This window comes from Larus michahellis, chromosome 2, assembly GCF_964199755.1.
Source record: "Larus michahellis chromosome 2, bLarMic1.1, whole genome shotgun sequence".
Taxonomy (NCBI): domain Eukaryota; kingdom Metazoa; phylum Chordata; class Aves; order Charadriiformes; family Laridae; genus Larus; species Larus michahellis.
The window spans coordinates 8,236,178-8,251,139 of record NC_133897.1 but is presented as its reverse complement, the minus strand read 5'-3'; the positions used below and the strand labels follow the sequence as shown (position 1 = coordinate 8,251,139).

At 39.0% G+C, this 14,962-nt stretch overlaps 1 protein-coding gene across 5 annotated transcripts in view; it reads right to left on the bottom strand.

Moving 5' to 3' along the window:
- The window catches only part of GALNT11 (polypeptide N-acetylgalactosaminyltransferase 11), a 54,202-nt gene that overhangs the window by 32,485 nt on the left and 6,755 nt on the right, over window positions 1-14,962 (bottom strand). For 2 of the 5 annotated variants that reach the window (XM_074574098.1, XM_074574102.1), the window contains exons 2-3: window positions 4,723-5,055; window positions 857-980 (exon numbers count right to left, since the gene is read on the bottom strand). In XM_074574098.1, the coding sequence (XP_074430199.1) occupies window positions 857-980; window positions 4,723-5,017 (419 nt within the window). In that variant the 5' untranslated portion in view covers window positions 5,018-5,055. Of the gene's footprint in view, window positions 1-856; window positions 981-4,722; window positions 5,056-12,789; window positions 12,989-13,157; window positions 13,249-13,899; window positions 14,881-14,962 lie in introns of those variants that run through there. The other 3 variants (XM_074574099.1, XM_074574100.1, XM_074574101.1) reach the window with 3 other exon arrangements.

The window sequence follows — 14,962 nt, the reverse complement described above, 5'->3', positions numbered from 1 at the left end:
CTACATAACAAGGAAGGACTTCAACTAAGAAATAGAGAGCCTTTGTCATCAATCATTCTTCTGTCTTCTCCTCTGCAGGCTTACAATAAATGTGAAATAGTACCTAAGGTGAAAGTCTCTCAATAACTTTGTCACTGGAACATTTAATGTCCCTCTTTCAAAGGTACCGAACAGAATTATAGCATCTCTTCTGGTACAGTACTGAGTATCTCAAACTGAAGCTTCAAACAATAAAAATATTGTAGCATGCTTTAAGTAACTGAGTACACAGCTAGCAAGATGAAAGAGACAGAGAACGTTTAATCTTAGTATTGCTGGAAAGAAAGTTTGAATCCTAGGTCTTTTCCACATTGACTTTTATTTAAAGTATTATTTTCAGGATCTCCTTTCTATCAAAATAGCTGTCTGCCAATCCTACTACTCACAAAAATTAAATTAATATGACAGAAGTTTGAATAAGTGTATACCCAATCTGGTTCTACATTAAGCATTCTTTAGGTGAATTAAGAACCAGGAAAAAAGCCACACACTTTGCTTTCAGGGAGCAGCAGTCTGTCTTTTTTCACAGAGCCTGGTTTCTGTGGGGCTTTACCTATCACATACCTTTCCCAGCTGGAAAAAAATTAGATCTTCAGAAACAATATTCAGTCAAAAAGAGACCAAAAAATAAAAATCCTGCCCTCAAGCACTCCTGCTTAAATAGCTGAAAATCTGCCTTCAGCAACACAGGAGGCTGAAAGAGTTTCTAATAGAAACGTAATACAAAAGTGTTAAATACAACATCAGGTACAACATGAGTAACAAGTCCTTAAGCACGTGAAATTATGCCATGTTCTCTCCAAAAATTAGTACATACTTTGCATCTCTTGTATCAGGCACCTCCCTGTGGTATCCCAGCCGATTACTGATAAGCATATTGAAAGCATGCTTCTGATAGCCCAAGTCTCTCACTTCCTGGTCGTCTTCATTAAAAATCATTCCTGCAAAAAACCACGCCAAGATCACTTGACAGGCTTAAAAATATCATTTGGAAAACAATCAAGGATTGAAACATATGCTTTAACCTCCCCTAAAATCCATTACACTCTTCAAAAATCCCTCTGGTTTTGCAAAGTGTATTTTTATGCAACTACATTACCCCTCAACAAATAGGTAGTATTTATGAGTAGCCCTTGCAGCTATAATAAAATGAAATAATTCTCCAAAGACTGATGGCTCCATTGTGTTTATTGCCTTACCAGACACACTCCCTTCACTTAAATGGCCTCTAATTCTTAGCACCACCTAAAAACCAACATCAAAACAAGCAGAGGATAGACTTTGACACACAATGCATCAGCACCTATCCATACAGATGAAGAGTCCATAATGAGATTTTTGAGAGAGAAAATACATTTACAATGGTAGAAAACCCCTCACAATAGCAGCTCCGATTTCATGCAGTTTTCTCAAGTCTGCAGTACCATAAAAATAGCTATGAAAAAACTGTAAGCTTCTTGTTTATATCACCTGGGACTTTGACAGCAAGTAAAATAGCAACAGAGCTTGCTGTTTCTCTATTGATTATTTTAGCAGATGCATCAACTCTTTCCTGAGCACGGTGGAGCAGGGGCAGCAACTGCTGGTATAAATCAGCGCACTGCAAGAGGCCAAGGTTGAAATCCTCAATGCCATCCTGCCTGCCTTGACTCAGTTCATGGGCTTCTCTGTCACTGGGCCATATACTCACCAGCGTGAATAGAAACGAAATATTATCATAGAATCATTTAAGGTTGGAAAAGACCTTTAAGATCATCGGGTCCAACTGTTAACCTAGCACTGCCAAGTCCACTACTAAACCATGTGGTGCTTCACTCAACTCTTCTACAGGAAAAAATGGAGGCAGAAGAGGGAAGCGGTAGCCACCAGCTGTGCCTCCTAGCCACTTCTGCAACAAGTCAGGTAGCAGAGCAATGACTTTTTATTGTCTCTGTTCAGCTGGCTGCACAGAATAAGATGCATGTGTCCTCTGCAGCTAATATGAAGCTACAGAGACTATTTCACTGAAATTTCAGCACAAGAAGTGAGCAAGGATCATGTAATTTATCTCCTTCCACCCTGCCCATCATCTCCATACGGTTCAAAATCTCCAGAAAACAATTAACACGGGGGTTCCTCATTCACATGCTACTATACATCCAGCATAATATGTTTCATAGAGTCATAGACTAATTTAGATTGGAAGGGACATCTGGTCTAATCCCGTGCCCAAAGCAGATCCAACTAGATCAGGTTGCTCAGAACATGTCCAATTAAATACTGAAAGCCTCCAGCATCTCCAAGGATGGAGATTCTACAATCTCTTCATGTCCCTATTCAAGCATTTGGCCACCATCACACCAAAAATGTTTTTCCTCTTATCTAATAGAAACATACTCCTCACTTTCATTTCTTATCATAATCCCATACACCTCCAGCAAGAGTCTGTCTCCATCTTCCCTACAGCATCCCATTAAGTTGCTGTTGACAGCAATAAAATCTCAGCCCTTAACCTTCTTTCTAAGGCAGAATAAACCCAGTTCTCTCAGCCTCTCTTCATACCTTATGTTCTCCAGTTTTCAACAGCTCTGCAAAAGCCATCTGAGCTCAAGACCAGAGAAAATGAGATGGGTTAAAAAACAGAAAAGATCATTTAAAAAGTTTAGAAGCTTTCTTCCCTTTCAAAAAAGTAGTCCTGCTTGGCCTTCAGAGCACAGCTGTGTCAGTACCAGTTGTGTTTCAGCAACAAAGTCTACCTATAGGTATAAGATGACCTTCTAGAGGGAATTCTGTGAATCTACATTCCCACCATTTACATTTCGCACCTTGTCACTTTTAGTCTTGATTACAGCAATGGCAATGCAGCTGCACTATCAAAACACCTTAAGGGTAGACACCCTAATATTTGTGCAGGACCAAGTGGGAAGTGCTGGGCAGTGATGTCTGCAAAAGATGTGGGGTACACCCACATAGTGTGTCTTGTGGTGACTGACCCTATCTTGCTCACAGATGAGTGCTCCCACTGTGGATAAGTTGCATCACAGGGGCAGGAATGAGGTCTGTTCACAGTGGCATCAGAGGTCGAAAGGGGTAAGTCAGTCCTCCTTTGAACCACAAGCAAGGTTTTCAGCTTGTCAGTTTAGACATCCAGCTCAATCATTCTTGTGTACTCAGTGCCACAGTAACACTGTGCCACTGGGTCAACTTAAAATGTTTTCTTCATACGAAGCATGAGCTTAAGAAACACACACCAAGTGTTTCATTCTACAGTCCACCCATACCCAACCACTAACTACATTTTTCTTCTAAATATAGGTAAGAGGGAGTGTTAATACTTTTAAAACATTCTCATGAAGAACAATATCCAAAATGCATTCAAAAAGCCTGAAACATTTCAGTTCAAGCAGCAGATAAAAGCTCTTGGAAAATAAGGGCTTTGCAATCAAAACATCAGTTTAGGCTTTACTTCAGCAGTGCTACATGGCTCTCTCAGATTAATAAAAAAAAAAGATTGTCCCACCAGATGACTGGTTTTAGCTATCACATGCCAACTTGCTTTTCATTTTTTTCACTTTGCCTGTTTATTACTGCCCTACCCTAGATAGACAGGAAGCCCTTTCCTGCAGCACCTGATCTAATTCTAACAGAGAGCCAGCCGTCTCCTGATGATTCACATAGAATTTATCCTGGCACTATAATTCCCCTTGGCTTTCACCAACCAACCCACTCACTTGGTTTGAAGATCAAGGGACTTCTCATTAAAAAGCTCCAATTTCTTTCCTGGCCCATAATGAATAGTTGGAAAGAAATATCTACCTCTGGACTAGCCTTCACCTCACTTGGCTCTCATGCTTTTTGCAGTGAACTGATAAATATTTAGCAATGCCACAGGGCAATGTGAATTGGCATTTTTCCTACATATTCACACAGGTCTAATGACCAACTTAGAAACTGAGGTTTGGTGAAGTTCTATAAACTCTTGAAGCTGGTGATCCAGTACACAACATGCTTCAGTTTGCATATCTGAACACCACAGTGAACACTAAGCCGTAAGCAGTTAAATATATAAAGCATTTAGTTTGGAAGGCAAGTTTGGAAGACAAACCCAAATCATCTCATTGATGAAATATGTTCCAACGAAACACACAGACTTTTGTTGGTGCAAAGCAAGCAGGATTTGGCCCTAACAACTGTCATCTCAATAAATCTTTCATTGTAATTTGTCCCACACACATTTTTTGTAGATTATTTCATACTCCAAGGATATTCTCCAAATCAATGGGTCCTCTTCATTGTGTATTGTTATGAAGCTATTTTTAATTACTGCATGAGTAGAGTTTCTCTGTGTGTAATAAAAGTTCATGCATTTGAGCCCAGTCAACATAGGACTAAGACATGAAACAAGCATACGCTGAACCTTCCAAAAGTAAGAATGACACCTTGCTGTAATCCAGTCCTCCTCATTAGCGCTTACACAGCACAGCTGTAAGTGTTAAGAATAGTGTATTTTGGATTAAACAGGATGGGATAAAATTCAAGTAATTTCTAATGAAGAGAGCCACTAGTACCACCCGCATTTTAACAAACAAAACTACTTCGTTACACAATTTTCCCTGCAATCCTTTAAAAAAAACAAACAAATCTTAATATATCATTTCTTCTACTGTTTTAATGATTTTGCCACCAGTACTGAAAAACACTTACCCATTTCAGGAGAAAATTCTACCTCCCCCTTAACTGGGTCCTGGACATGATTTCCAAGAGGATTTCCTATCTTATTCTCTTTCTGCTGCAATTCAGGTATATGAATAGGCCCACGTGTAAAACGGGGGTAGAATTTTTTTGGAAATGGCCTCTGAGGTTCCAGCCCCTTGACGGGCACATTCTTGAAGGATTGGTTCTCTTCACTGAAGTTGAAATAAACAAAGAGCAGAAGTGTCCAGGTCACAGATGTGAAAAGGCACCCATAGCAGAAATAACGAAGTGTGACACTTCCCATTGTAGACTTAGCATTGTTGAGGACCCATTCTTAATTACCTGAAAGAGAGTGGAAGCACACATTTTGAGAGTGCTGCATGTTACCTCCATTAAATGATTTTTGGAACTTAAACTTTAAGCACAGACCTTAAGAATGAAAGCCCTTTTCACTTTCCCATTCAAAAAATAAACATGACCAGTTTGCACAACCTGTGTAGATAGTACTGCTTTAAAACACGAAATAAACAATCACTAAGAGCCCAGTGACACATCACAATTGAAGATAAAAATGAGTTTTCCTCATAATAGTTATATCTCTCTTCCACAACAGTACATTCCTTGTATGCCTGCATTCATTTAAACATATCACTATAACTAAATATACTACACACAGGGAACTGATTCTTCACAGAATCATAGCATGGTTGAGGTAGGAAGGGACCTCTGGAGGTCAACTTATCCAACTCCCTTGCTCAAGCAGAGCCGCTTTGAGCCAGTTGCCCATAGGTATGTCCAGACACGTCCATTTTTGTAGTTCAGTTCCTACCCTAAAGCATGGAATGAGAGAAAAGACTCAAAAAGCTATAAAGTTCAGTCCTTCTTGCCCAAATTTAAGAACAGCCAACATGAGCATCCCAGAAATTTCAGAAATCATGGGGTGTGATTTAACAACACAAAACACCAAGACAGTCACATTTACAGATACTCTTCTCTGCAGAAAGAAAGGAAATAGATATGGGATAGAGAAAGAGCAAAAAGCTCCAAGGTCATTTACTGGGTTCCTACAGGCCTCTGCAGACTCCAGAAAAGCTTCCATACTCCCTGGAGGAGATGCCTACCTAGAGCTGGAAGGAAGCAGCCTAGAGTTTTACTTTAGGCACCTATCCACTAACACAACTTCCCCAAGCTATACTAAAAATTACTACCATAACATAAGCAAAACCCTGAAGTGAAGCATATGAAGCTGGTGATAACATTTTATTTATGGCCCAGGAGAATCAGGTAAACTTTCTGGAGTTTCTCAAATCCAAAAAAGGCTCAAAAAACCCCAACAACCCCAAAACTACACAGCTCAGTTCCCAAAACTGAGAAAAACACTAACTCAAAGTAGATTTCTCTCATCATTATTTAACCACAACAAACTATTTGCATAGTAACAAAAAGTTAGGAAACTATTTAATCACCTTTTAATTAGCAAAACATTTGTTTTAAGAAAATAAAGTATTGGGATAGGAGTCAAGGGTTTATGCTGATGCATTTTTCAGACTTCTTAAAAGTCGGAAACTACCAGAAGTCCTAAGGTCAGCCTGGCAAAGAATAAACATTTATAAGCACAAACAGATTATTCCCTTCTTAATATGGAAAACTACTGAACAGAGCTAGAAGGCATTCGTGATCCCAAAGAAACCTACAAAGATCCCACTCGTTTTGGCAATGTAAGTCTGAGTCCTAAGTGACTAAATCCAAAAAGAATACACATCAAAATTCAAGCTCACATTTCCCAGATTTCAGCAGGTCATTGCCTCCCTCCCAAAAAATAAAATATCCACAAAGTAAAATAAAGCAAAAAACCCAAACCTCCTCAAAAATAATTTACCCATTATTCTTACCATGTCAAACTCCCTCACTTCTGCAAGGCAACAATCTACGCAGCAGTTAAGCCCAAGGAGCTTAAAAAGGTCTTAAACGGGTTTTAAATCTCATACTGACCCTGCTCATACAGATGCATTGTATGCTCTGTGAAACAGGCTCTTTCTCTAACACTGTCACACAAAAAATCTTGCCGCTTAACTGTAGGGCCATGAAATTAGTCAGGCAACAAACGCTCTGGGGGTAAAAGTGATTAAAAAACCCCTCATTCTAGCTAACAGAATGGGTTTACCAGTTGGAGATGTACAGACCACCAATCCCCCATGCCTTATTCCCTGTGCAAACAGTGGTCAGTGATCATAGCAAGGCAAATCGAGGCTGAGAAAAAGCATGCAAGGCTGCAAAGGAACAAGATTAGATGAACAGTTACATCCTCTAATTATAATAATTATTCTTGCCAGACAGTCTGCAGACAATTAATACTTATCCATAAAAGAAGATCTGGGTGCTTGCCAGGTTTTGGGTTTTTTGGGTTTTTTGCACAGCCACAAGGAGGTCTTCTGCTGTAAGACTTGTCCAAGCCTAATGTACTGCTCCTCAAAACCTGCTAGAGTTGTTTTTCCATTCACTATGGTAACACAAACGCAGAATCCTAACATCATGGCACATGGACTTGCAGTGTGGAACAGAATTGTTCTAATAAGATAAAAATTACTATAAAAGAGAAGGAACCTTTTCATTTCAGAGCTGTTTAAGGATACATCTACCCTGCAGGTTGCACAGGAAAACAAGATAATCCTTGCTATCTCAGGTAACAGTAGGAAGACAGGCATGCAGAGCAGAATTCATCACAGACTAAGTATTTTCCCAGCTTCTTGCAGCTCTTTTACAGCTCAGAGCTCCACTCTGCTGCTGTGGCACTTCTATCCACGCTAAAGTTAAAGTCTGCCCGATGTCAGTCACAGCATACTCAGATTAAAGAGGAAGAGGTAAATTAGTAATCACCAGAGTGAAAAGACTGCAATTCAGTAATCACCGGAGTGAAAAAGACTGCTGTACATCCCTTCCATCCCCAGAAAGCCCCCTGACCAGGCTGAAAGCACCCACTTGGTTACTGTTACAATGGCAACAAATGCAAACCTGAGCGTGATGTTATTTCCACATGCTCCTTGCTAGAGCAGAACTGTTCACCTTCTTTTCCTCTCCTTCACTGTTTTGCAGTTTTGTATAAGGATACAAAGGTTGAAATCAAATGAAATCAGATGACAGAACCTCCACAATGCAGAAGACTTGTCTCTTTCAATAGCTTGCTATTCAACGAAGACATTTGGTAATACATTCGTCAGGAAAATACAGACTCACTAAGTACCAAATGTTTTGTTAGACACTTCTGAAAGCAGAATGGAAAAAATTTAAACCCCGCCTATGAAAAGCACATTGAGGCTTATTAGTTTACTTTACTCACCAACACATATGCATTTACACAACCACTGTCCTATGGATTTCAACCACATCCACCATTTAAGCAGCCACAGAAGTCACAATTTGCATCAGAGCTGCACACTCCAGTTTTAGATTGACCATGACTTCTTACAGATGCGCTTTAGCAAAGAGGTCACAGTAGATTTTCAAGTCCTAAGCAATGCTCCCCTGCTTGGGACCTGCCCTGAGGAGCCAAGAGAACATTTCCAACCCTATACCGTTATGCATACAAAGTACAATCACATCAATATATTTCTACTTCTCCGCAATATACCAAGAAATAAGTATCCCCTCACTCATTTCAGCATGCAGTGAAAAAATAACCACTTTGATACACACCACAGGAAGAAGAGAATACTTCAACTGGTCACAAGGACCCAGGAGGAAACACTCGCTCCACAGAGGCAGGCACTTAGCTCTTGATTCTTCCCTCATACATTTCCCTATCCATGACCTTCTTCTGCAAGCCATCTAGACCCAGTGAATAAAAGCCTTACCCTGCCAGGAGACACAGAGCCAGAGAGCAGAAGTCTTCTACAAAACGGGCTTTGCTAATTTATCCAACAACTCTCTCCGCCTGTGCACAGTCATGATACCCTGATGATTGTCTTAAACATCCATCCTCTCCCAGTTGGTTCCTCCAAGCAGGATTTTGAAACTTAAGCAAAGCCAAACCATTTTTTTTTTTTCTCCTTTTCCCGCCCCCCCTCCCCGAACAGAGACAAGCTGTTCCTGAATACACAAGATGCAAAGGGTATGCCTTTCAAATCCAAAGTATTAATATCTTTCTCTGCCCTGATACAAACTGCGTGAGAAAAAGATAATATATACTTTTAACTCAACAGCCCTAAAGCTCTGCTAATGCAAGCAGAGCTAGCAGGTTTGAACTGTTAGATCGAAACAGCTTAAATAAAAAAAAAACCAGAACTGCATTATCCAGACTATAATATCAGTGAGCTCATAAGAATAATTTTCATCTATGCAATAAATACAGTAAAATTGAGTCCAGTCACCACTAAATTGCTATTTAGACAGTAGAGTTAAAATCCATTTCTATTTATTTATTCAAATGCATAGAAAAACACTAATTCCCATTAAAAAAATCTATGATTTAAACATATCAAGAAGAATTGTTTCATAATACATTTCCTCAATTACTGGTAATTGAGACTAGGCTTGAAGGGTCTACTGTGTTTCTCCCCTTCATTTCTGAAAAGCAATGCAGCTGCCAAAAGTAAGTTTCCAAAATACCTCAAACAATTCTCTTTCCCAAAAACACATGTAGCGAAAAACCTCCAGAATGAACACAGGACATTTCCTCTGCCTTGGCAATATAGGAGCTTTCACAGCAAATAAATGATAACACCTTGAGGTATTTTACAAGCATTCATTCACATCCACAACATCCTAGTGATACATGGAGTTTATGTCTGTGCGCATTGGTATACTTAGGAATCCAGAGATACTTTAACTTGACAAACACAAATCATTCAAGGTGGCAGCATCTCCTACATCAGGAAATTACAATCCATTTTGGAGGTGACACGGGTAACCAGGAAAAAAAAAATCATCTTAGAAAATGCCCCCATCAGCATCAGCTCAGAAGAGACCAAGACTGAAAGGCACAGTGTTCTGAGAATTTCTAACCAAATATTATGCCTTTCAGTCTCTCTCTTGTTGCTCTGTTTTGACTGTCATATATTTATTGCCCGATAGTTTGCAGACTTTGGCAAATCCTTGGAACTGAGTATGCAGACCCACATGCCAGAAATGCCAAGAGTAAAATACTCCTCTCTAATTTCCATGAATTCCAGTACAGAAGTCTCAGTTCCTTGCACAAGTAGTAAATCATTCCTTTTTTTTTTTTTTTTAAGAGAACTATAAAAGTTAAATATTAGTTACTTAGTAAATGTCTCTGAAAGTCAATCAATTACAAAGCTGAAAAAAAACCTCCAGGAGCCTACCTGCCAAATTTGAACTTCAGTAATCACTGTGCCATACTGCTTTCCATGTCACACCAGCTTCTTGTAGCATCCTTACAACACCAGCATGGCATTCAATTCATACTTCAAACCCAGTAACATTTACATTGATTTAATAATTGGCCCAACAATGATACAACTCCGTTCTCCCAGACAGCCTGGGAGAGCTTGTCATTAGTAACCTGCGCAGCTCTAACAATGTCCCAAAGTGTTAACCTTCAATATTTTTAATGGAAAAAAAAAAAAAAGCCAACCACGTTTCACAATATTTTGGCTTAAAGAGCAAAAGTAGCTACAGGCTCTATGACCAGCCACTGCTTAAACACTGACATCTGCTTGGATTAACCTCAACAGTTTAGTAAACACACCGTATGACTAGATATTTCATGACTGTGCCAAACTCATGTTTGTCAGAGGTCAAACAGAGGATCAGATTAGCCTCAAGATCTTTGAAACAGGAGTAAGAATTATTTGAGAAAACCTTAAAGTCTGCTTGTAGTTTTTCCAAGAAGAGCTTTTCTTCTAAAAAAAAAAAAAGAAAACAAAAAAAACCAACCTGAAGACAGAGCTACAACTCATACTACTCAGATTTCCTGCAAAACTGCCTGTGTATTTTGGATCTATATTAAGGGAAGAATGCATATGATCTTCATTTTTAAGATGAAAATCATTAAACATTTTATCTTTCTACAGAGTATTAGGATAATTTGCTGCATGACCTCCTACAGATGCTTTTAATTTTCATTTTGTTATTTATTTGGGGGGGAAAGCACCAAGAAGATAAAGTAACACTACTTACAAATGCAATTTTGTTCTTTTAATAGCCTTAACTCTTTATATATTTCTTGGCCTCCAAGATGTTATGGCTACCACCACTTCTCTTCCAAAGCAAGCATCAGCATGAACAGGCTTTCCTATTTTCTTGTTGAATTGCTATCAAACAGCAGCATTAACAGTATGATGAACAGAGGCCAGATTAGGAAGAAGTAGTACTCCAAGAATAGACTTATCACACAGATATGCCATTCACAGTAACTTCTGCACTTTCATGTGAAATTTTTTTTCCGGGCATCCTTTACATTGCAGCCAGTCTTAAGGGAGAATCACAGTTAATAAACTAGCAAGATGAAAAAGGGACACCTTAGGCAGCTTTTGTTACAGACCCCAACACACATCACTAAGAGCAACATCCATTGAACATACACTCATAACAAAAGCCAGAGATATTCCCAAATAAAAGCTTAGTGCTTCATGTGCTCCAAAATCTAAGCGCCAACCCAATTTAACTCCTTATAAAAAACCCTCTCCTACTGTATTGTTTTAGCACTAAGTTGGATCTACCTGCCAGTTTGGTTTTAATTAAACAAAACCATTAACTTTTGACCTTACAGAAGGAATGGGTCATTGTACCTTATGAATTAAGTGGCTATTTTTGACACAATATAGGCAGGTAACTAGTGTGAAGACAGGTTGGGCCTACAGGGAACCTACCTCATGACATTCAGCAAGGACGAATGTTAAGTCCTGCATCTGGGACAGACAAACTCCCTGGCCACTGACACAGCCTGGGGAACAGCTCTGGGAGGTCTAGCTAAATAGGAGCCAGCAGCACACCCTTGCAGCAACAACAGCTGACAGCATACAGGCTTATCAAGGGGAGGACAGACAGCTGATGGAGGGATGCAAGTACACCACCCCACGCAGCACTCATAAGACCACAGGCAGAGTACTGTACCCAGTTTGGGATTTGCCAGTATAAGACAACATACATCAGTAAACTGAAGCAAATTCAGTGGAAGGCCACCAAGGTGGTCGCGGGCAGGAACGCTTGCCCTACAAGGAGAAGCTGAGGGTGCCAGGCTTCTTCAGCCTGCAGAAGAGACAACCCGGGGGGGACCTAATAGCAGCCTGCTACTACCTACAGGGATGTTATCAAGAAAACAGAACCAGTGTATTTAGTGAGGTGCAAGGTGGGAGAATGAAAGACTTAAAAAAGACAAATATAACTCCAGTCACAGTAACCCGCATTCACAGAAATACACTGTGGGCCACAGGCTGTCCTCTTGCATAAGATCACTGTTCCTATTCATTTTAATGAGATGACACACTAAGATCTATTTTTAATTAGCCTCTGTAAGTCACTTCTAAATGCAACTTTAAAAGCTCTGAGAGCCAACAGTCTAGTCATTTCAGCACAGCTATACAAATCCATGTCATACCACCTAAAAAATCCTCCTGGAAAGAATACAAAATTTTGATCAACACTTCACAGATAAATAATCTTAAAATACCAATAACATTCATTACACTTTATAGATAAAGAAAGGCACATAGATAAGACTAGTTGCATGAATTGCTGAAGACCTAAGAAACTAGGCTATGAGTATACTAAGTTTAAAATTCATAAAATGCTTTAGGAAAAAAATTAAAATTCATCTTTTTTATGTCTTTAGGTTCCCACCCCTCACTATTTTACCACTGCAGATGATTCACTTATATCCCGATTTGTATCTCAGTTTTTGGACTTTAAACAGAGATGTTTAAATATTGCATACTATCTTTTTTAAATCTATGGACAATATATTGAAACGCCTCCTCTAGGAATACAACTTTGCTTATCAAGCTTTTCGGAATTTCTCAGCTGCAGTAAAAAAGCTTTTCTTCGCAGGTTGCCACACCAGAGTGAATGCAAACACTTTAGCATTTTTATAATAAAAATGTGAAGTTCCTTCTTACCTACCTCCATTTTCAAATACACCCTTAAAGAAATTTTAAAGTATCTTCTGCAGTAACATCTTTCACTTCTTTGTCAACAACATACTAGGTTTCTTCCTTACTGATAAAGGATATCTTTCTCACCAAATACTCTCAGTCCTTGGAGAGGTGGAGTATTTCACAAGGGCTCTCATTTAAGGACACAATTTTAATGGAAAAAGCAGCTACAAGTTTTGGAAAGAAAAAGTTTCGTAAGAGTTAGGATCCCATGTTAACAAGCAACAGAAAAAACACACCAGTTTTAGTTACAACAAACTGCATCAAGAAAAGTAACACAATAGTCCAGGCTGATTAGAGGAAGCAAGTACACTTGGATTAGAAACATGAGCTTACCAAAATCCTAGTGCTCAATACTGAGTAAATAAGTGCTATAGAGTAGACAGTTTCATGCTGCTGCAGTGTTCTCATTCCCCCCAAAAAAGCTACTGGTTTCTCAAAGCACAATTACATGCACAGAATTTTCTTATCTATCCCCCTAAAAACGTTGCACCACACGGCTGCCTAGCTGGATATTACTTTAAGCCATCTGGCACATAAATACATGCCATGCCATTCATGGAGTCCTAAAAATACCTTCTTCCTTTTCATTGCTAATAAATACTTTATTCCAATTGAAACAGCAAGATTTTTTTTTTCATTAGCAAAATCAGCTCTCAAGGCAGCCAGAATGTTGATGTACTGTCTCTCCAAAGAAAAATGCATGCATTTTGTAATACAGCCCTTCCTTCTTCACATATAGCTTAGAAAAAAGCAAGATTGAAAAAAAAAAAAAACACCCCACACTGAGAACTTCTTTTTCAACTCATCTCTCTCACATTAGAGAGACATGTATCTAAACACTAGTTTAACAACCCTCCAGCACTATATACAGTTGCAAAATGTAAGAGAGCTTACAAGGTCAGCTACACACAAGTAAGCTGCTTAATACCTTTTCTAAATGTTTAAAATCTACTTAGCTGTTCCTTGCATTTTACGTCTGCAAAGCTCACCAAAATAACAGTAAAAATACAGATGCATGCAAAATAATTAGATAAAACACACTTCTACATGTACAGCCGAAGAGAAGAACCCTCACCTTTTTCCAGAAGAGTCGGCACTAAAGAGGCAGTGCAAGGTTACATCGTGAAAACACATTTACTGCAGTAGCAGTCAAATCCAGTTGGTGTCTTCATTCTCAGTGAACAATAAAATGCTGAGCCTGAAACTTAACACTTTGTTGCTGAGTGCTGCTTGCAAGTCCTACCTGGGAACAGGGTAATAAACACGAGCTTCTCTACAACAACAAGCTAATTTGGATGGGTCTTAGGACATGAATGCTGCAAGGTTATTTCTCATTTGACTGCATACACTGCCCCAAGAGCACCAATCTATTTTTCTGCGTTTGGGATTTTTTTTTTTCGTATCCCTCTCTTTTTTCCTTTTCTTCAGCTGATGCATGATCCATATGGATCCATGGATCTGGCAGCATAAACAAGACCGGTCATTTTACTCCCACTCACTAGAGAAGCATAACCAAGCAATGTATTTCTAAAGCATTCTTCGTCATAATATCAATGGATTAGACGACAGCAATGCTAGAGATAACTATCATTAAGTTGTATACAAATTTCAATTCTAAAAACTACTTTACTCCCCATTTTCCAAATCACTAGTAATTTTTTAAAATTTCCACATTTTGACTGAAATTTTCTAGGTATGCTTTCTGTTCATCTTAAAAAATTTTCATCAGAAGTGCTTTGGGCTTTTTTCCAGTCTTTTACAAGCAAAGTGAAAACACATTTTCCAATTCTAAAAATAATAAAAATTCAGACTTCATTTGTACAGCCCTCCTGCCAAAAAAGCTGGCAGCAAACTTGGCAACAAAACAGACCTCACCGAAGTACTTTTGAGTGGGACAGTGAAAACTGGGGTTGACCGGTGTCAATTTTAAACTGCTGACTACTGACCACGGACATTGCATTTTGCATAAGTTTTTTCTGCAAAACCCAATTTTGCAGTTAGCTCCAGGCAGACATCCACCATCCTCTTGTGCAGAACTCAGTACTGAAATCAACAGCTGTATACAAAAAAAAAATACGCAAAAGACATTTGCAAACTCAGACTAGAAATTTCAAAAGACTATACCTGAACATGTTTAA